The following is a 23785-nucleotide window of genomic DNA, read 5'->3' on the forward strand; positions in this document are numbered from 1 at the left end:
TATATCAAAAAATGTCTTGATACCGTATCACACTGTTAGGATATCTAGTATATTACATGGTTAATCATTTTATTATTGTGTATTATTCAAACATTCATGATTAGTTTTTGCACATCATGACTGGCTACTTTTGGAAAAGCAAATTTTATACAAACCAAAAAAATGTTGCACAACTCAGATTTATTGTTTTATAAAAGGACATTTTTTCAAGCCATCGTTTTTCTTTGTTTTTTTAATATCAAGGCAAATATCTTAATAAAGACTTTTTATGAGGCATTATCAAACCTTGACTTTTTGGTGTCGCTACATCCCTAATATCTCATCTCATATCTGTAATACTGACATACCGTCCAGTCCTGACAGCACCTTTACAGAAACCGTGACACAGACAAGAGTTACATAGAGCTACACTGTAGTTTATTCATTCATACAAATCTGATGCATGTTATTTGGCAGCCAGCTACAGAGGAAAGCAGGCCCTAAAGGTCATGAAACATTGAACCGTAAAATGTTCCCATCATTCAACCACATAGAAAAGACATACAAAGTAATTGCACAGGTTGATGTACGTTTGACGTACAATCGGTTTCCCTTTTTAACACTGAACTATGGGGAAATGTTTGGAATATAAGGCAGGGGATAAATAACTTCTGACATAGCCAGAATTGTTGATGGAATGTGGGTTTCAATAAAGATTGTAGCAGGATCCTCTCCTCTAATCTTACTTTGAAATGTTCTTATCAAACATTTGATTCCTACAGTTGCAACGAATGCAATCGACTACAGTACACGAAAGAAATAGTTTTGGAATGCATAACTATGGTAATCATAAGGCATATTTGGCAGTTTTTTTTTTTTTTTGTAGTGTCGGCAGTGAACTTCCTCTCAGACGGACGTTCCTTCCTTCAGCTCCACGTACTCTCCCTTGAAAACAGAGGGGAAAAAGATGTTGTCAAAACTGACAAGCACACTCAAACAATTTGAGCTCAGAGGCGTGTGTGTACTTGTGGTCTCACCTTTCCTTCCAGGTGCTCCTGTAGTGTTCTCACTGTGTCTCTCTCTTTGGTCAGCTGCTCCTGAGTGGATTTGAGAAGCTGCTGGAGCTTGGTGGCTGCCTGGCCCAGGTCTTTGGACAGCTTCTTCTCCTTCTCCAGGCGCTCCTGTGCCAACGGGAGCAGCAAACGTTACTTTAATGCGCCAAGCCAAAACGGCACTCGATGTGAAGACCCAAAGTGTTCAATATCAAGTAAATAAAGCATGAAATAAATCACCTATTCTTGAGAATTAGGACAAAAAAAGCATTTTAAATTAATACCATCACATAAAATTCATCTTATTATTAATATTAAATCTTAAATCTAAGTCTTTTTTTAAAGCTTGAATATTTTACACTGCCATTTCCCACTGTATTTCATTATTACACCTTTAATCATGAAGTCTTAATCTTTCAATCACGAAAAACAGGGAGGAGACCGTTAAGTAAATTACCGTCCCCCGAATTCAAACGGAAGCAACAGCTGAGTGTTATTATGAAATATAACTGTCGCATGAGGAAATAAAATGATGTGAGGTAAAGACAGACTTTGAGAAAGGATATTTTGAAATAAAAACAAAACTGCTTAAATTAAAAATCAACTTGCAAGAAACTCTGCTGTTGTAAAAATAAGAATGATGATCACAAGAATAAGCTTTAAAAAAATCCTCTGAATTACTGCTCAAATGTGTTTTTTTTATGATGTATTGTGTTATATTATACCTCAAGGTACTATTTATATATATTGTAATGCTATTTTAGACTTAAAACAGCTGTGTGATTTAGTACAGCTGTTTTTGTCTTGGTTTTGTTTTTTACATCTTTTGCATTGCCAGTGCTACTTCTTTGACCCTGTGCTGCACTCCACCCATTTTTCTTCCTGCATGTATACTGTCCTTTGCGTGATCACAGTTAACATTTGTATTCTGGGCATCAGTTGTTACTGCACCTTGAGCTGAGCAACATCTTCTGTGTCAGCCTGTGGTGACTCTGCAGAATCCTTCAGAAGATCGAGCTGAGCCTGAAGTTCTGTGACAGTCTTCTGGGCCTGGAGATTCACAACACACACACACACACACACACACACACACACACACACACACACACAAAGTGATGTTATCTACTGGGAGCCCCCCCGGTGCAACAAGACACAACAAAAAACACTGCTGCTACCTGCTCAAACTCTTCCGAGAGCTGCTGCCTCTGAGCCACCTCCCCAAGCAGCTTCTCAGTCGTCTGACTCAACTCGTTCTGGACCTGACAGCAAACGAAAGTGGCACACACACACACAATGAATATAAGTACGCACACAGACAAATGGCCAACACATACATGCGTGTATGCAAACATTCTTCTGCCAAAGCAGCAGCAGCAGCACCACACACACACACACACACACACAAAAACACACACACACACACACACACACACACACACACACACACACACACACACACACACACACACACAAAAGCTGCTCGACCTGTGTGCCAAGTTAGTTGCCTTGCAGACAAAGGTTAACAGAGTCAACTAAAACTAAAAACAGGTGTGAAAAAACATTTTAGTTCACCAAAATAAAAATTAGACTCTAGAAAAAACTAACTAAAACAATATTGTAGAGCTGCAATAATCATTAAAAGTCGATAATTAAATTAAATGACAAATATTCTGATAATTCATTAAACAATTTGAATCCTTTTTAATTAAAAAAAGTCAAAAAATTCTCTGCTTAAATGTGAATATTTTCTGTTTTTTTTACTCCTCTACAACAGCAAACTGAATATCTTTGGGTTGTGGACAAAACAGGACATTTGAGCTTTGGGAATATTGGGCTTTGGGAAACACCAAACATAATTTTTAAATAGTTTTCTGACATCTTATGAAACAGCCAATTAATTAATTGAGAAAATAATAAACAGATTAACTGACAATTAAATCGATAACTGCAGCCATACAGTATCGTGTACTTGCAAAATATACAGGAAATATAATTAGTATGAGGAGGCATTGGTGGACGTTTATTGAGGCTGGGATTTCTACATTACTAAACTCCTTAAATCTTGTTCCTAATAAATACTACTCTTAATTAAAAAAAAAAAATACATCAATACCGTAGTGAACAGAAATTTAACATTTTTAAACAATAAAAACTAAACTTAAATGATCAAATCCCCTCTAGAATCTAAACTAAAACAAAAATTCAGATCAAAAATAAAAACCAATGAAAAATACAAAACTATCATAACTCTGCTGCAGACTATTTCAGGTGAAAAAGGGCTAAAGTCAAACACAAAACTTTTGCTGTTAAGAAACTTACAACCAAACATCTGTAAACAAAGGAGAAGTGAGCATGCAGAAAAAGGTGAGAGAAAGCGGTGGTTAGAGTCACGTCCACTCAGTCAGTGCAAACAGTGGTTAGCGTAAACAGCCGCTGTGTCAGAGGAGTACTGGACAGACTGGAAATACAACCTCTCTTTATCGTCAGTCATCTGTTGGCCTGTATCCGTGTACCGGGGCCACATCCTTTATTTAGAACGCTTAGCAACATGCTGTGAGCCAAATCAGAAAGAATAATCTATTTGGGGGATTTCCTCATAAATTGAACCCATCTGAGAGGTAATGAAACAGTAAGACACAAGACTGCGGGTGAAATGTCCTCGTCGCTGTCCAGTACTCTCTGACAGGAAGTGAAGGGTGCCCCTGTGACCTTCGCACCCTGACCTGACTGGGTGTAGCGTCAGCCGGGCCGTTCTGTTCTTGTTGAGCCCGCACCGTGATCTCGCTCAGCTGCTCTCTGACCTGCAACAGTAAGCCGTCGATAGTCACCAGTTACATAACCTCCCATCTATGAATGCCCTTTGTGTCACACGCCACCTGACACCTTACCTTCTCGTCCGAGTAGGTAACGGAGGCATTTGCCGAAATTCCTCGACATGTGACATCTCATAAATAATGCGTCGCCCTCTCACCTCAGTTTCACTGCTACGTGTCTGTGTGTAAATGTTGACTTAGAGGATGGGAAAGCAGGTTAAGTGAGTCAAGTCACCTGTGCAAGCTCCTCCTTGTGTGCCTGGGCCTCCTTCTGGGCCAAATCCAGCTGGCTCTGACACTCCGACAGCTGCAGCTTCAGCTGAGTACACGGCACAGAAACGAACAGATGTTAGACAGGTTTTAGGTTGATACCTTTAAAGGAACAGATCACCCAAAAACCAAACTTTTCCCATGCCCTTATGTAAAAATATTTCTGACCCCAAGAAGAAATTTTAAAGTATTATGCAAGTTCACCTCCTCAATAGGAAAACTTGCACATAAAAATTAAAATATTTAACCACAACCACATCTTTTTACATTTTATCAAGATCAACATAATGACATGCATGAACAAAACATGATTGTGCTCAGCTGTGTTTTGCTAGCATGACTATTTGGTGTTTGTTGTTGCAGTTATTGTACTGACGTTCTTCTGTTTCTTGTTGCTCTGTTGTGTTTTGTCTTGAGAATACTTTTCTTGTTGCTGTCTTTATGGTGGAATTCTGTGAATTTTATCATCTTACTGGTTTCAACATCCCTCCAAAGGAATGCAGTTTAAAACTATCCAGTTGGCAAACAGCAGCATATTTACAGAAATGCTTATAAATAAAATAAATAAAATGAAAACAGCGGTGCCGGTTCCAGTGAGGTTGCTGTGATCTGTACCTGCTCCAACTCCTCTGAGACTCCCTGGTTGTCTGACTGCTTCTCGAGCTGAGCTTCCAGAAGCATCATCTGCTCTTTCAACTGCGCAGAGAACCAAAACATAAACAGTTTTACATGACACGCACATTTCTGACTTGTTAGCTTAACTCAAACGAGTCTGGAAAAATCCCCACCTGTTCTACACTTTGGTTCTCTGCCTCCAGTGTGCTGGCCTTCTCCAAAGCCTGGGAGTGTGTGAAAGAAACTATTGTGAGGTTTTGACAATAAGGAAGTGGGGAGAAAATGTCAGTGATTTCGATGAGGTATTATAACTTACCACCCTCAGCTGTTCCTCTGTGTCAGCCATCTTGGACTTCCATACCAGCTCTTCTTCCTCCACGCTCTTCTGCAGATGTTTCAGCATTCCTTCCTAAAAGAGAAAGGAATCAGATTAAAGGATATGCGGCACATTTGTGCAGCGAGCTGGAGTCATAGACAGTATATTAAATAGGCTATTTAATCTACACATTGTCTTGATTCTTGTTCCTGTTTTATGTAAAGCACTTTCAATTGCCTTGTTTAAAGGTGCTATACAAATAAAGTATGCATATTTATTTATGTATTTACGTCAGTCACTTACTGTTTCAGCCAGGACTGTCCTGTACTGTTCACACTCGGCCTGCAGTGTGCTGTGGCTCTCCTCAGCCTCCTTCAGTTTCTCCAGCAACTCCTGAGACAAAGGAAACACAATCAGACTGTCTCCTGCAGGACTAATTCAAACTGGTATGTGGTTAAAGCAACAGTTCACCTTGAAACCAAACAGATATATTTTTCCACTGGCCTGTAGTGCCATTTGGTGTGAGTTGCTGTGTTTTGGAGATATTGGCCATAGAAATGTCTGACTTCTCTCCAGCATATGGGTGCAAAAGATCACAAAACCCACAGTTTGGGTTGTATTATGGAAAAAAGTAGTTTCTATGTGAAACTGCTACCTTGAGTGACCAGGTCATGATTTCTAGAAAGAGATTTCAGGGGTGAACTGTCCTTTTAACTGTATAAAACTGTGACTTACAGGCAGCTCTGTGCTCGACTGAGACTCCTGGCTCTGTTGGCTCTGCTGGCTGAGAGCCTCCTGAGCTTTCTGTGTGAATACTTGTAACCAGTTGGACTAAGGGAGGAGAAAAGCAGATATAAATGTAACTCATGCACACATTACCAAAAAAATAAATAAATAAATAAATCAGTCAGTCCTCTTTTCCTACCTGCTCTGTCTCCACTGGTATCTGTGGGAAGAGCGTCTGTAGAGCTTCTTTGGTTTCAGTTTGAAGAGCTGCCAGTTCTGCCACAACGTTCTGCTGAAACAATGGATGACATAATGAGGAAGGTGATTAAGAGCAACGCTGTCCCAACTGATAAGCGACTAGTGTGTAACGAGAGCCTTACTGCATCGCTGGTCGTCTTTTCTCTCGCTTCTCTCAGCTCCTCTTGTAGTGATGTGACAAGGGCATCCTTCTCAGTCAGACTAGCCAAAAAACCAAAACAACAGTCAATACAGAGATCTATAAAAGGCCTAACAAGATGTGAAACTGACCTTTTGTTCACATGCCGGGGCTCATTTACCTGTTCTGTAGTAGTCCGAGATCTGCGGAGCTATCTGACTGCTGAAACAGAGTGGACATGCAAATGAGTCACCGAGATAATGTTTGGCTCTGCAGGGAAACTCTGGCAGCAGAATCATGCAACACATGAAGGGGTAACGCTGCTTACTGGTGTGCTGTTCAGCGCTGCCATTTCTTCTTTGAGGTTTTTAAGTTCATCCTGAAGTGATGTGATGAGGCTGGTGTCCTCACTAAGAGACAGACAATTTAGATTATATAAAAATTATGCCGAAAACAAACAACAGGTCTGGAAGATCTGTAAGCTTTGAATTAAATAGACGGACATTAAAAAGCACAATACCTCTTATTTCTTTGCTCTAGTTCAGCAATAGTGTTCTCCTGTTAGAAGAGCAGATTGTTTGTGATTAGAAGTGCTACAGTCCACATCTTTGTGTGAATTTAAGAAAAAAATGTCTTCTTTAATAAAAGTACTCCCTAAAAACTTGATTTTCCACCAAGGGACGGTGCCTTACGTCGACGAGTGTTGTGTGCCTGATGCTCACTCTTCATTTCATCATTTCATTTCATCTCTTGCAAAACCATAACCTAAAAAGTTGTTGTTGGTAACCTAATTTCTGCCTTAACCCGACTAAACCCACTGCAACTTCAAGCAGAGATAATTTTTTTTATTTTTTGTGATCTTTTATTCATGTAGATACACTTAAATGTTTACTCCTTGTACAATTAACACGACTGCAACAACTCAACTTCCCTGCCGATTTTCAAATGACTTTTCCCTGACTGTTGATAAATTCAAAAATTGACTCAATAATCCTAAAATATATTGACAAGATGGGTGAAATTATGTCCAACAACAAAAATCTACTCAGATGTGGTGTCTGTATTCTGATATCAGTGTGGTATCTGAGCTGAACAACTTACAAAAATCAGAAAGTGATCTCATATTGTACGCATGTATTATTAAGTCCAGTTTGCATCATTTTCCAAGCTTTGCTTCTGTTTATTTATTTACTTTTTGCCCTTTTTATGGCTTTATTGATAGGAAAGCTAATGATATGACAGGGAATGGGAAGAGAGAGAGAGTGGGGGGGACTACACGTAGCGAAGGGCAGCAGGGTGGCATTGATCCCACGTCCGCTGCAGGAGACTCAGCCTCAGTACATGGTGTGCATGCACTATCGACTGAGCCGCCTAATTTTCCAACCTTTAGAAATAAAAGAAGTCTATATTTTGACTCAGTCCAACTATCTTTGTGTATTCAGAGCACAGGCTGAGCCAGTCACAGAACTCACTGAAGCGTGCATTGCTACGTCCTACAAAACCACACCCATCAGGGTGAAATAGCAAGTTTTTAGGGAGTCCCATTTGGTAATATTTCTGACAGCCGAACTTCCTAAAAATGTTTTATTCCACCTGGATTGGGTGTGGTTTTGTAGAATGTAGCAGTGCATGTTTGGGCAAGCTCTGACAGTCTAGGCCCTTGCTCTGAGTACACACAAACTCACGAGATCTATTTATTTAATGAAGGTCAAGCATGAACGCAAACAGAGTACGCTACTCATGTTTTCAAATAATTTGTATACTTGGTTTCTCACCTACATGCATGGATATTAAAAGTCTGCCTTGTAAGCCTGTTCAGGCTGCAAGATACAAGCTAACAGTATAATTTTGTTGATGGACATAATTTACAAGATATTCTTGCACTATTTAGTTGTGCATATTTCCAGTATAACATTATAATGTTCAATTTCAGAATCTGAGGTAAAAGGTAGGAAAATCTAAGGTTTGTCAAGGAGCAAAATTTTTTAAAACGTATATAAATATATCGATCACAAAAAAAAAAAAATAATAAAATCATCTCCATTTGAAGTTAGAGTCAGTTACAATCTTATCCAAAAAGTGATGTGACGACCCACTGCAACCCAACAAGGACGCACATCAGGTACACAAAACTCTGTGTACAGGGTTCCTACAACTTTTCCAAGACAAATTCAAGCTCTTTTTAAGCACCTCATAGCTGTGATAACCTACATATTTAGGTACATACACTCAAAATGATTATTCACACCTTTTTCCACACTAAATTACATGTTACTGTGCTGTAAACAGACTTGGCATCCTACATAACTTGGCTAATCCAAGTTTTATATTATTTCTCTGTCCAAAAAGTGAAGGTGATGAGTTATTATGACAATAATGCCACTGTAATTTCAAGCACTTGATCCAAAATCCAAGCCCTTTTCAAACCTTGAAAACACCTCTTTACATTTCAGGTGTTTACAGGACATAAGGTATGGCCCCTGGGTGAAATACCCAGTTTTAAGGGAGTCCCTTCTGACAACAGATGTTTGTAAGACTTACAGCAGCTTCCTGCTTCGCCTGCAGCTGCTTCAGTTCTTCCTGAAGTGTGCTCAACTGGCTGTCTCTCTCCTGAAGGCTGCAGACAGGGCAAAGTATTTCAATCAATACGCATGACAGCTATGAGTCTGACGTTAGCGCTGAAGAGAGGATGCTAAAAGTCTTACCTGAGCTTCAGCTGTTCCAGTTCTGCAGCATTCACCTGCAGAATCAGATGTGAGAAACATCCTCAGGGGTTAGCATGTGTGGTCAGGCATCTCGCTGCCTCACAAAAAATAAGAAACAATCAAACTGACAAAGTCTGTCCTACCTGATCGTTATCCTCCTCCTTTTTGGTCTGACTGGCCTCCAGCAGTGCGTTGATGGAAGCCGCCTGCTGTACAAGCTGGCTTTTCTCTGCCTGTGTCTCCTCCAGCTGGGCAGTGAGAGCGTCCACCTGAGCAGAGCGCTCCCTGAGGTCAGCCTCCAATCGTCCAATACATGACTGAAACTCTGCAGGGACAAAAGCCACGATCAAAACACAGCACTCACACTTATCGCTCCCAATTCAACCTGTAATAGGGCTGGAGCAAAAAATTGATTCTTAGATGCACTGCAGTGGAGATGTGGAAGATTCTGTGTTGATTCACAAATGTGAAAAATTGATTTTCTAAATGTTAGTTGATTACCAGAACAATGCGGGAGTTTTCATCTTTACAGAAGGCAGCAGTTGCAAGCATGTTTTGAATGAATGTCCAAATAATCACCTTTGCAAGATGAACATAAAGCAAATACTTTCAATGCCATCACCTAAACACTAACAATAATGAAGAAAAGCAGTAATCAGCGGTAACAAACGAGATCAACACACACCGCCTCATTAAACAACCTAAACCAAGCCTGTGGTGAGAGAAATAATTCTCTGTTAAGTCCGTTTCACCTCAAAAATCCTTTGTCCACCCTGCATCTTAAGACAGTGATGGCTTTCAAAATAATTAATTAATTAATTACGGCAGTTAGCTTTTTAAAAATAAAAAGGCTGTGATCTATTTAATTGCCAGATATGTTTCATATTGTATTTTGGTTGAGCTGGAGCAAGAGACTGAAAATTGTGCCTCCTTTTCAATTCATCCAATTAAAAACTGAATCTAAACCCAAAGAACCTGCATCGGATCATGAGATACCCAAAGTTTTATTCCATATTTTATTTTTCATTTTAAATTCTGTTCTATAACCCCTGGTCCCATATTCCCAAAGCTCCAGAGTTTAAGCATTATGCCTCAACATCTGGTAACCATTAAGACCCTGTTCCTCTGCTCTCTGACCTGACAGTGTGCTGCTGTCCTGCTGGGTCTTCTCCAGAGAGGCCTGCAGGCCGCTGTTTCTGCTCTGTGCTGTTCTGAGCTCCTCGCACACCTCCTCCAGTCTCCTCTGCAGCGCCTGCTCGCTCTCCGAATGGCTGGCCTGGCAACAGAAATTGATCGACATGAATCAAACAGCAGGGGGCAGCAACGCATCACAAAATTATTCTACTCGGCAGCATTGGTTCACAAGGTAACATCGGTACATGAGGAATGTGTCACATTTCTGTTTAATATCCTTAACATATCACATTTCCACACATTCGGAGATAAATATAATAGAATATTGACAGATAATCCTGCTATGGGACAATCAGAATGTCCTTAGACTTCCAGGGTCTTTGCAGGTTTCAACAAGTTAATTTTCAAGACTTTAAGACCCTTTTGAGATGTTTAAAATACAATTTCAGACATATCCCACCTCCATATTGGCCATAAAATAAAAAAGTGAGACTGACGTTAATGTTATTTTTATAAAAATTAACAGAAACCAGTGTTTAAGACAGATGATGAATAAAGAAGCTGCAAAAATGGCAAAATAAAAACACTGGCCCAAAAATAAGTATATGTCTCCTTTAAGACCTGCAAAATCATACTGAAGACATTTCAAGACTTTTTAAGATGTTTTAAGGACCTGTGGAAACTCAGGCTTGACACTGCATAAAACAGCCATTTTAACAGCATGTCAAACAATTTGTTTGGACTTTTTAAGGAAGTGTCGTGTAGGAAATGCTTTGAACTTGAGGGGATTTTGAGACCATTAGCCCGTTTGTGCCTCCACGACAGACTCGGTCAAAGCAGCTGATAGTTGACTGAACACAGCAACTGATACAAGTTTCAGAAAAAAACATCTCAAATCAGGAAAAAAAAAAACAGAAAATCATTGCATCATTTGAGTGTACATTATCAAGTGTATATTGACTGATGACCTGAGGTATTGCTTAAGATGTTTAAAGACCTTTAGCTGCCCATGAGGGATGTTAGTAAATGATTAAACTAAAACACTTCACTGTCAGGAAGCGATGACTCACTTCTTTCACGTAACCTGTAATAGTTCGGACCAACAGCATTCCATCAGATTGCGTAGGCTGATAGTGTGTGTGTATATATAGATGTAAACATGAGAATTAACAGATAATGAAGGACAGGGATGTGCTGTCTGATAGCCACTCGTCATAATTAGCATCAGGCCGTTCCTGCTCTTTTACAGCCCCTCATAGAGGAGAGGAGAGGAGAGGCGCTCGGACATGCACACATTCCAGCTGGTGCTGAGAAGCATTTTCCCTGCAGCCCCATTATTGTATGGCTGCATTCCAGCTCAGCCCTGGGCTCTATGATTACAAGGCAATTAAACCTCCCATAACATTAGAGGGTTGGTGGGTAGGTGGGAAACGTCTAGGCCTGTATTTTGTGGATACTCTAACTGGCTTCTCCAACAAGAAATTCACAAATACAAATATACAGAATAAATTTGTTTGCATGACTTGATCACGTTCACTGTCATGTATAATAGAGATGATGTGGAGTTCCCACAGGCCAGGCCAACCTGCAGCACGGAGAGCTGCTTCTCAGTAGCGGAGACCTTGGCCTCCAGCCCTTTCCTGATGTGTTCATCAGCGAGCAGACTTTCTGTCTTCTCTCCAAGTTCCTTGGTTAACTTCGCGCATTCCTGACGCAGCTTAGCCAGCTCGGCATTTTGTCTGAGGGCAGAGAAAAAAAAAATAGACAGAGACACAGGGAAAAAGAGTCAAATATGAGTCAACATTCAAGTCTGGTACGAACATGCCTTTGAATTTGTACGAACTGTACTCAAATAATCACTTTAACGCCACCACAAGGACTTTTTATAGTCTGTTTATTTTGGAGGCTCCTGTGGGCAAAAGCTGGAGCTTTTCCCACCATTATAACCACAAAATACAATATCAAAAATAAAACTATCTAAACAAAAATCCTCTCCTGCTTCTTTTTAATTGACTAACATACTACTCACTGTAACTTGGCCTTGGAAAATGTAAACACAGGCTCGTTTCATGTGATTTTTGAGAATCTGACCCAGATGGTCTTGTTTGTTTATGTAGATCATATAGAGGCACCAATATTAAACTGAAACTGTTTCATATGCAGTTGAAAGACCCTTGTAGTAGCTTTAATTAGCATTAGAGCTGCAATAGTTAGTCGATTAATTGGTTAGTTGTTAACTACTGATTAAATGTCAATTATTTTGATAATCAATTTGAGTAATTTTTAAGAATAAAAGTACAGATAATTTGGATTTCAGCTTCTCAAAGGTGAATATTTTCTGATATCTTCAGTCCTTTATGAGATGAAGATAATTGTTAGTTGCAGCCCTATTTAGCATCACAATGAAGAGGTATGATGCATGTCATGATGGATCACTGCTTCTTGTTTACTGTTAGAGGGAAACACTCACTTGCTCTCAGCCTGACTGGTGGCTTGGTTGAGGGCATCACGGAGGATGGAGTTCTCCTGCTGGAGACGGGCCAGCTGTGCATTGGGGCCTTTTTCCAGCTGGTCCTGCAGGCTGAGGATCTGTGAAGTTATTTAAGACATTTTTTAAAATTAACCAGCCATGCTGGACTCTCACTCTTTGGACATCTGCTTTAAATCAGTCTCAAGACAACTCAATTTCACATGTTAATTAGCAGAGAGATCACCAGTAGGGCAATGAAATGCAAACTAAAGTAATTGTAATATCTGTGTACAAAAACTGACCTTTGCATTGAGCGCCTGGGTCTGGGCTACGTGGTCCTGATAACTGGCCTGCATGCGAGCCTGCAGAGCGACCATTTCTTGCTCCCTCTTACTCAGCTGGGAACTCAGCCTCGTCTCCACGCTGGCTACCTTGGACTTCTCAGCAGACAGCTCCTGTTAACGGAGAACACAGTTAGAATCACTGTAATGTGTCTGTTGCAAAAGAACAGAAAGCTTTGCAGAGCAAAATATCTCCACAACTACTGTCATGAAGTTCAGTTAAAACATGTGGCGTTTGACTTTCTGATCTTGTTTGTTTTTTTAGGGCTGCAACTAATGATATTTTCACTGCTGATTAAATTGTTGATTATTTTCCCATTTAATTGATAAGTTGTTTGGTCTTTAAAATATCAGAAAATGGTTAAATATAATTGTTGTATAATATAGTTGTCCATTAATTTTTATTTTGATCGTAAATTTTGTTAGATTTGTTTTGTTTGTTAGATTCAGTTTAGTTTTAGTTAAGTTTCCAGAGGGGGTTTGCTCACTGAAGTTTAGTTTTTATTGTTTTTTTTTTTTACTGTGTTAGTTTTATTAGGATATGGGGGGGTAAAGAGTAAAAATCTAACATTTCCTGTATAAGTTTTGTAAGCACACAATATAGTTGGGCTTGGGCTCCATTATTTTCTTACTTAACTGATTAGTTGTTTGGTCCATAAAATGTCAGAATATGGTGAAAAATATTGATCAGTGTTTCCCAAAGCCCAAGATGACGTCCTCACATGTCTTGTTTTGCTCACAGGTCAAATATATTCAAGTAAAGAAACCAGATAATATTCCCATTTAAGAAAAATTTAGTCAGAGAATTTTTTTTTCTTGTACAAATGACTCAAAACAATTAGTCGTTATCAAAATAGTGGGCGATTAATTTAATAATCAATTTAATGTTGCAGCTATAATGTTTTTATCTCGTCTTAGTTGTTTCTACATAGTTTATACTTTCCTATCTTATATGCTATTTTATGTTTGTCATGTAGGATGTATCGTTTATTTTATTTTGAAGCACAATGATTTCTTTGTGCTATTCTAATAAAGATGACTTGATTTTAGTGCAGTGCCACAAAAATGACAAAACACTTAGTTCAGCACAAGAAAATGTGAAAGTATAAGGTAGTTTTTTCTGTGAAAGTTGCAGATGATAATCGCAGTGAGCAGAAGTATAAAACTTAACAATATGATAACATCCTGACCTTTCCTTAGTGCTTTCTTTGTATAAAGGTTATCTAAAAATGTACAGGTCAGACTGCCGAGAGGGACTTTAACCTGTTGTACCGCCATTCAAAGGCTGACACAGATACTACACGAGATGTGTAACATTTATCATGTTACACCTGCCTGTAATAGATTGAATTACCATGAAACTGAGTGAGCCTTTTATGCTCCTAGACAGATGTGGCTCATGTATTGGGGTCACCTTGTTTGCTTTCCTCTAGTGCCACCTTCAGGACAAAAGACAGACCTCAACCCAAATGTCAGAAGACATTCATGTTCGCCAGAGAGTTAAAGGGAAGATTCAGCACTTTTCATGTGGACGTCAAGTCAGTTTTTATGGTCAGTGTAGTCAATAAATTCCTGTGAATGCCGAGTTCTTCCTGCATCCAGTGATGTTACGGTGATGTAGTTGGTTTTCAGGAAGGACTACAGGATATTTCAGCTTGGATTTCTAGTCTCTGCCTCTTAGTAGCCAGAGGGCGTGCTAAATGAGTATCTGTGTCACCTAATGCTACGTTCTGGCCAACAAAGTAATAGCTATAGGCTAGGGTGGTGATACATAGCTTGTTGGGTGTGGGCGTCACTGCATCCTGGAGCATGTAGACTCTGCTGCACGGCTCCATGAGAACTCAGCTCACCTGGTCAATACAGCACACACTGAGGAATTTATTGCTTCAGTTGACTACATTTACCATCGACAATGAATCTTCCCTTTAATCCTTTTCTTTTAGGTAACAATGTGCCTCTGCTGCCACCTTCAGGCCAAGCTACACTTTTTGCCTCCAAATGATCTACAAAAGATTTTCATAAAGAAGATACAGGCTTTCATCCATCCACCATTTTTGTTTAATGAGTATTAGAGTCTCACAGGGTTGCCAGCGTGGCTATATGCAAGATGATGTGTTCTGGCGAGAATATTGGCTTTATTGACCTGAGAGACTGCAAGTCTAACCTTGGTGAGCTCTCTGAGACGGTTCTTCGCTGCCGAAGCGTCCTCTTGTTCTGCTGCCAGCTGTTTCTCCCTCTCCTCCAGTTGCTTCTTCAGTATGGCCACCGGGTCTCCTTTCTGAGTGGCCTGAAAATGCACAGAAAGACAGCAAAAATGAGTTTAAGTCTTACACGCCTTCAGTGAACTTGTCTAACAGGTGTCTTTTCTGTTCATTGTTGTGTCAGGTACCGTGTGCCAGGTGTCCTGAATGATGCCGGCTTTCTCAGACAGGATCTCGATGAGCCTGTGAGCCTCTCCCTCACTGAACACCATGCTACTGATGGTGGACACCAGAGCCTTGTAGGGCAGGTAGAGCGGAGCATCAGGAGAGTCCACCGCTGCAACTAAAGAGCCAAACACAATCATTTTATTAAGACACAAGATGAGGAATTCAGGATTTATTTCATGTTTAGAATCAAAATAACAACAGTTTAGCTCATTAGGGCATCATAGTGAGGTCTGAATTCCCACACTGCCTCAGGAAAAGGACAAGGTTGAGACTTGTCCTTTGGGTCTGGGGCCCTGGGCAGCTTCGGATGGCAAAATGATGGGGCACTGTGGCACCAGGCGGAGACAAGCCTCAGGCAAGGGAGAACCCCACCCCCCTCCCTAGCCATTGTCAGGGCACTGAGAGCCTTTGTCAGCTAACAAAACAGGGCAGCGGTGTTTGGACAAGCTGGCGTGCTCTATGCCCTCCAGAGCTGAGTGCCAGACATTACCCACAACTGCCATTGGCACTACTTTCCAGAGATACGCAGCTATAAGTCCATCAGCACTGACAGGGTATTACTGCCTTAGATTGTGAGTGTGGGCGTGTGCGACTTAACTGTACAGACATGCCTCCACCTCCAAACATTCAAGTCTATGCATCACCAATGTTTTGGCTAATGTAGTTCCTGCCTTTTATAATCTGAGGAAAAGGCTAATTTTAACAATGATGGTTCTCAAGGTACTGATAAGACTACAGTGGCTTTGATCCTTGACGTACAAAGGCGAATTTGTGGGTAAGAGTGAGTGAGTTCTGCACAAGTACGCAACATCCGATTGGTAACACACACCAGTCAGCCCGCTCATGTCGGCTATTGCAGCAATCTCCTCAATATTACATTGCTGTTCCTTTCACACATTTCAGGCTGTAAATATCAAACATGCTTGATATTTAGGATACAGAATTTGGGCCGACTGGGCCCAAAAATCTGCCCATTTAACCTCTACTGTGGAGCCAGCTTTAGCCAAAATCAAACAGGCATCTTTTATGAGTATTTTAAAAATTAAGTTAAATTATTTGTTTCAAAAACCTCATAAATCAGTGTAAGAATACTGAAATTAGAAATTAGTGGCCACGCTTGAAACTGCACCAACTACACATTGGTAAAAACGTGCCTCTTCATCCTAAATTACGTAGATTAGACTGATTATTTATCCCGATGACTCTGTAACTGCAAACAATGTTAAGGTCCCTGCTCAACGTTTGTTTGTTTGCAGGCCAAACAGTACATTACCGGGTTGTGAAAGAAACAACCTGTGGAATTTCCCAAAGGCTGAAAGGAATGAGTTTTTATTTCCTTCTTGAAAAGATAAGCTTTTTCACACAAAACTTGATCAGTTTTGGAAAACGTCAAATCTTTTTTAAAATTTCCTGGAGGATAATGACAAACAAATTGATGGATGGAACAATGAACTAATCCGGCTGCTAATGGGGCTATTTTGTATTGTTTATTAATTTATTTATTTTCTGAGCTCTTCTCAGTATCTTTTTAAATATGTGTAATTTGAAGGATTTCATCAATTTTTTATTAGTCATTTTTTGTCTGTTTCCTGCCTGTGTGGTTCATTTTTCTATGTGTAGACCTTTGGGCTGCATGAGTGTATGAAAGGTGCTATATAAGGAAAGCTGACTTGAGCTGACATTAAGACTTATTGTCTCATTTCTTGTAAAAGACAAAGAGATGTTTGATAAAGAAAAAGGAACTACACATTAAGTCATGTTAAGTCATAGCCTTTATAGCCTTGGTCAAGCACACTGCAGACCTGTTCTGATAAACTGTATTATTCTCTTCCAGTGTTGTGTTGAGGAGAGGTTTTTACATTTTGGGAACAGCGTCATCATTGATAACCACTGCAAAGCTATCCTATAGGAGCAATATAAGATAAAATTAGATAACAGTTTAAAAAATAAAATAAAATGTACCGTTATAACTGCAAAATGCTCAGTAGTTTTCTCTACAGCTTCTGTCTTACCGGGCTCAGCCTTCTTCTTGGAGGCCTTCTTCTTAGGCTCTTGTGTTTTTCCTGCCGCAGCGGGAGCCTGCTGAGATCCCACCGGGGGCACCGCCATCACTGGGACTTCTTTGGTGACAGCCTCCAGCACTGGGGAGGCCTTGGAAGGAGCTGGTGAAGACTTGGCCGGGGCTGCAGCAGACTTGGCTGAGGCAGGGGCAGATTTGGTTTGAGCGGGGGCAGATTTGGCTGATGCAGGGGCAGAGGCAGCCTTAACTGATGCCGGTGCTGGGGCAGATTTAGCTGATGCAGGGGCGGCCTTGGTTGGAGCAGGTGCAGAGGATGTAGTGGTTGCTTTAGTCGGGGCAGACACGGGGGCCTGGGTTGATGCAGGGGCTGCGGAGGACTTGACTGGTGCAGAGGCGGCCACGACTGGAGCAGCCTGGGTGGAGGCAGGCTCGACTTTAGCCACCTTCTTCTTCTTCTTCTCTTTAGGTGAGGGTGCAGGTGAGGGCTCAGCGACAGCGGGGCTTGGTTCAGCAGCCTTGGGCTGGGCGTCTACTGGCGCTGCAGCTGGTTTTACCTCTACAGCTGGGGCAGGCTCGGGGGCAGGGGCAGGAGCAGCAGCTACAACTGGGGCAGCAGCAGCCTCGATGACTGTTTCAGCTTCAACTTCCTCTTGATTTTTTTCAGGCTCCGGGATCTTTCCATTGGGCTTTTCCTCTTTTTTCTTTCCACGGTTCTTCTTCTCAGATACCTTGTCCTTCTTCTTTTTCTCAGAGCGACCAGACTGCGTCTTACCCAACTCTCTGCGCTGTTTCGCAAGGGCCTCCTCGTAAGAGGTCTCCTTCATGGAGAAGGTGGAGACAAGAGCGATCCCGAGAGCAGAGATCACCATGAATCCACCAAACACCATTATCCCAAGGGTCTGGGGGTCGTAGATATCCATTGTTGAATTTCAGTTAACCTGAAACGAGAGCGAGAGACTTGTCAACACAGTTAACAACTTAAAGAGACAGATTGTGCATATTTTTATTTACTTATTTTATATTTCCTTGTATGTTCTCTTTGCTATATATTTTTCTAGTCTTCAATGGATGCAACATGAACAAATTCCCCCTGTGGATCAATAAAATGTTTCTGATTCTGATCCTGAAACTACTAACTTGTGTAGTGTGTAGACCAGGGGTTTTCAAAGTCTGTTCCAGCTTCTTAAATGTGAATATTTTCTGGTTTCTTTACTCCTCGTTAGGTGCAGCCTTACAAGGCATTTTTTGATACTTGATGGTATTGAAGTAGCCCCCCCCCCCCACCACCACCAGTTTACTTGCGTAGTTTCACTCAGTACCTGGATGCCTGTGGGATCATGATTATGTTATTTGAGCCAAAGTTGCCTAATAACGTGGTTTTACATAACTTCAGACTGTGCCAAATACAGAAAAAATGCCTGTCTCCAGGAAGCTGGAAAAAACGTAAAATTACTCCCAAAATACTGTATCTATGTACTATATTTAATAATATCACACACATTTAAGCTCTTATACATGATCACCTTTTGATAACTCAAGTAATAATAAAATCTGTAACAATTAGTCAATCATTTATTAACTATTTAATTAGTTGCCAATTGTTTTGAAACAATTAGTCATTATGATTTTTTTTTATGTTTTTTATATTTATTATGAGTTCAGTAATGAAAATAATCTTAGTTGCAGCCCTGTTCCAGTCACTGAGCCTCCCTTGAAACTGTTTGGAGCGTCTGTGGGGGAGGTTGGCCTCCTACTTTGAAACACTCTGCTGCTGACAACCAAAGACAAACAATTTCTATGAGGGGGGGGAAGTTCATTCATATACTAGTTCATAGGTGAGCCAAACATCTAACAACTCTAACATCTAACAACAGTATTTCTCTGGACATAGGCAAAATAAAAGTGGAGCGACAGCAGTTGTATTAACAGAGCAGTCAGTGAGATGAATTGTGATTAATGGCGTATGGAAAACAACTGCAGCCTTTACCTTCAAAAGCCTCAAGGTGTCACTGTTACCCCCTTAAATGTTTAGCTTGAGGCTGGCTACATAAAGCAGACCACAAAATCTTATCACCAAACTGTGTCACAGACAAAAACGACTCCTCAAAAACCACTCGCCACATATCCTTTCATGTGTTCATCCAGCTCAAATTCACCCTCATGGTTAAATCTCATACACTGCTGCTTCATTTCTGAAGTCCAGCACTGAGCTCTCTGAATGAAGCACAAACACTGAAACACACAAAGCCAAAGTAAATACAATTAAATATTAGCACTAGGCTAAGAACCCCCTCCCCCAAAACACACAACAAAGACAATCCCCTCGGGAAAAAATCCCCAAAAGTAAGATTCAAAAGTTGAAATGTCTTATTCACAGTATTTGGTATTAAAAGTGTCTTATTTTTTCTTTGCACATAAAAATGATAATGCAGGATTGTTGCACTGCAGTTGTAGGTGGCAAAAGATAAACTAAAATGCAATTCATACATTTTCCAATCAGTTCAATTCTTAAAGGCAGTTAATTGATTTGTTATTAATAACCAATATCCTTCTGCGTTATACAACAAGAAATACACAAAATATTTTCAAGAAACAAAATCAAACACTTAAATATCAGTTTGTGTGTGAGGAGTAAGCATTACAGTTAATAATAATAATAATAATAATAATAAAGATCATTTTATCGCAAATATGAGAACTGCGACTAGAATAGTCATGACACCAGAATTTTAAAATTCGTTACAATATTACTAAAAAAAAATAAACATTTGATAACTCTTGTGATACCATGACAAAAAGAAAAAAGGTCGCCGGCACACAAAATAGTATATAAATTTTTCTTTTTTTTAAATTAACAACTTTTACTCAGTGTTGGTACCGGAGCAGTAAAAAACTAAAGTGAACTGAGGTCTCGCATGAGCACTTAAATCTTTTTTTTTTTTTAGTTTTTGTACTTTGTATACAATATTTAACAGATACTGTATCATTTTAAACAGCCGCTACTGAAAAAGTACTTAAATATTGATACTTTTGACAACCTTAACTGCTAATTTATATCATAATCAACTATTAACACAAAGTTATCCTTTGTTGGTGAATTGCTTGAGCAACTATTAGGCCTACACATTATACTATGATATACATTATTATGCTAAAATTATCAGCGCTATACTTAAACAACCTAAATATGACACTAAGGCAGGGAAAGAAGAACCCATGAGACCACAAGAGTTTCAGACAAAAGTGCACAAAGTTGCCAGCAATGGCCAAATTTCCAGCAGCTGGCTGATGGCAAGTGTTAATTTCCTGCCCTGTAACAAAAAAACATCCCTTAAAGGATCTTTCAACTATCCCTTTAAGGCTCTTAAAGGGGTTGTCACAAACCAGAAAGTTTAGCCTGCAGGGAAGGAAAGTTGGCTGAGGGTAGATGGCAGCGTATGGACACTAAACCCCCTGTCTTTGATGTATTCTTGCAGCACTATCAGTTCATATCCTTGTTTATATTACAGCTGTTATCATATCAGAAAATATATAAATTCAAAAAAGGGACCACGTAGATGTTTATTGTTTTAAAACAAATCAACACAGAGGCATGGCAGAGGAAAACTGCTGAGCAACTTTACGAAAAGTCCAGAGTCCTCGTTCATTGCAGGGTCTAAAAGCTGGAGGCGAAAGGGGAGTGACTGTGCTGCCACATGTCCGTGCATTTCCACTCAGATTAAACTGGAAAAGGTGACTTCAAGCAAACTTTTTGAAGATAAAAGTGCAGCTCACGGTCCTTAAGAGATAGGATTATAAGATGAAATTTAATGTGGAAATTTATACTCTCCAAGTCTAATAGCTGCCTTTCATTCATGCACAATTGGCTATCTACTGGACAGGGGGTGCATTAGTGTATAGAATAATTGTCAGCTAAATTGAAAATCTATTAACTTTATTAAGCCATAGAGGTGAAATATGGAAATGCATATATGTTTTCCCCTCCTTTATAGACAGCACTTCTCTTCCATTAGTTTTGGTTGCAGACATACTGTAAGGATAAGAATTTTTTGTACCACATCACCAACTTTTTATCCATATTTTAACAGAAAGGCTCTGACTTGCAAGAACTTCCAAGACAGTTAATATCACACTAATAGAAAAATGTGTCATACTGACACCATGACTGAAAAAGGCCTAGAAGATTTCTGAAACATTAAAGAGACTATACATAATTAACGTTATTAAATCAAATCTGGCTTTAATTTGTGGGCAACAGACTAATTTACAGAACAGGCTGTGCATCAGTGCATAGAAAAATCTTCACCTACAATAAAAATCTATCAGCTGAAGTGAAATATGTATTTCCTTTTCATTTTTAAAGTCTGTACTTGTCTTCTATCACTTTAGGTTTCAGACATACTGTAAGGATAAGAACTTTTTGTACCAGCTCACCAACTTTTTATCCATACGTTTAAACACAAATGCATCGACTTGCAAGATCGTTTTTTTTCCCATATCAAACTAATGATCATACAGAGACCACAAATGAAAAGGCCTTGAAGATTTATTAAACATTGAGGACACCCTACATTATCCATTCAAACATATCTGGCTCTCATTCATGAGCAGTGGACTATCTACAGGACAGGGGGTGCATTAGTGTGGAGAATAATCTTCAACTAAAATAAAAATCTATTAACTTTATCAAGGCATGGAAATTAAATATGTAAATGCATATGTTTTCTTTACTTTAAAAACAACACTCTTCTTTCATTTCGCCTGGTTTCAGACATACTGTATGGATAAGAACTTTTTGTACCAACTGTCCAACTTTTTATCCATGCTTTAAAACACAACCGCATTGACTTGCAAGAACTTCCAAATAGTTTATAGCTTTAGTTTATAACAAACTGATATTAAAATGACCATACTGAGACCACAAGGGCCTCGTAGATTTATGATACAATTAGGAACATCTTATATAATTAACATTATCCATTCAAACATGCATTACATAACATAAAACGTGTAATCATGCGAGTATTTTTATGTCATATGCTTTCAATCATTAGTTGAAAGCTAGCACTGTAGCTAATACTAGTATGAATCAATGAACTTGGCTATCTTCCTGCACATTATGCTACAATATAAAGTGTCGCTTTACGTTAGAAAACTGGGCTCCAAAAGCGATAATAAAACTGTAAACTAAACGGCTACAGAGGACAAAACCCTATAATAATTTTAGCTAACTTTTGATCGCTGCATTTCTGTACTAGTAGTTAGCTCAGGAGTTAGCTTTCCAAGCTAGCTAACGTTGGCTCAATGAATAAAAAATTCCAAGATTCCCACACTTACCTCGCTGCTGATGGAGCTACGTCTGCCTGCTTCAAAGGGAACGGAGAGAGGGCAAAAAAGCTTTGAGTTGTTGATTCAGTGACTTCTGTGCAAAGCTACCTATTTTATCCAGCTATCTAGCTAACTAGCTTCTTTTTTTTCCAGTACTCTCCCCCTCTCACTCCGCTGGAGAATCCGTGGTCTACTGTGAAGTCGTGGCACTTCGAGCTGGCTAGACGTGCTGGCCCCGTGCCCCAGATAGCTGCCATAAACCCAGACGGCTTCTGATTGGCTGGAGTGTACTCAAGCCGGAAATGAGCATGCTGGGAGGTGTAGTTTTTCCACTGCTCATATGAAAAGGCTCATTTAGTCGGCCGTTTCCAGTGAAACAAAAGTGGTTTTGTTTGAAATGGAATGTAACTAAGTACATTTACTCAAGTAAAGTGCTGAAGTAAATCTTTTCAAGGAGGCTACAGACCTTTCATGTCAGTATTTTTAAGATATTTTGACAGACGTTAAACTTCGTACACATCAATGCATTTTTTACGCAGTGCATGTATATATATATATATATATAGCCTATTGCCACGGTTGCCAGGTCCGCGGCTCCCTGCGGAATCGGGCTACTTTTGAAGTGTTGTTGCGGGTAAAAACTTTTGTCAGAGGGTTGGGCAGGACTCTTTTGTATGCAAATTACATTAATAATATCTTTTATCTGATTATTATTTGGAACTAAATGGTATGTTGTATATTATGTACCCAAACCCAATCAAACTGACTCCAGGCCAGATCAGCACACACATGCACGCACACATTTTTATTGAAATATATAATATAATGAAGCAAAATGAGATGTCTGGGTCGCAATAAGGTATTGCACTGACTGCAGTAAATACATAAGAAGTAAAAAACAGTACATTTATGTTGTCCAGGCAGGCAAGAAGGAAGAGAAGATGAAGAAATACCAGAGAAGCTGAAAAGACAAAGCAACAGGTTAGTTTGTGTTCACAGCTATATTTTATTTATTATAATCTGCTGTATGTTATTACACGAGGCTGTTTTAGGACCGGGGTTAAAGAATTGTTTGGGGATAATTCCCTTTAATGCTGGCATACTTAATATATACGGTGATACTTTTGTAGACATTACAGACAATACATTACACTAGCAATGCTTTTAGACTTTAAAAACAGTGCATGTGGTTTTGTATAGGCATACTTTGG

General features: G+C 39.7%; 1 protein-coding gene across 5 annotated transcripts; it reads right to left on the reverse strand.

Annotated features, from left to right (window-relative positions):
- Positions 1-395: 395 nt before the first annotated feature.
- On the reverse strand, positions 396-22779 carry rrbp1a (ribosome binding protein 1a). 5 transcript variants are annotated; one of them, XM_084735573.1, is made up of 27 exons: positions 22584-22779; positions 17239-18184; positions 15187-15341; positions 14962-15084; positions 12759-12911; positions 12457-12575; positions 11572-11725; positions 9990-10128; positions 8996-9177; positions 8853-8887; positions 8689-8764; positions 6668-6705; positions 6476-6557; positions 6329-6366; positions 6152-6230; positions 5971-6060; positions 5781-5876; positions 5349-5438; positions 5046-5138; positions 4903-4953; positions 4730-4810; positions 4080-4163; positions 3755-3832; positions 2207-2290; positions 1983-2081; positions 1017-1160; positions 396-924 (listed from the first exon to the last, which is right to left on the reverse strand). In XM_084735573.1, the coding sequence occupies exons 2-27, from the start codon at positions 18164-18166 to the stop codon at positions 886-888; spliced, it is 3330 nt and encodes a 1109-aa protein (XP_084591699.1). In that variant the 5' UTR covers positions 18167-18184; positions 22584-22779; the 3' UTR covers positions 396-885. The 5 variants fall into 5 exon arrangements, with proteins under 5 accessions (XP_084591699.1, XP_084591698.1, XP_084591697.1 ...); XM_084735572.1 differs by having other exon boundaries at positions 5971-6063; XM_084735571.1 differs by having other exon boundaries at positions 6329-6369.
- Positions 22780-23785: the final 1006 nt, after the last annotated feature.

This window comes from Lutjanus erythropterus, chromosome 14 (assembly GCF_056507025.1).
Source record: "Lutjanus erythropterus isolate fLutEry1 chromosome 14, fLutEry1.hap2, whole genome shotgun sequence".
Lineage (NCBI taxonomy): Eukaryota > Metazoa > Chordata > Actinopteri > Lutjaniformes > Lutjanidae > Lutjanus > Lutjanus erythropterus.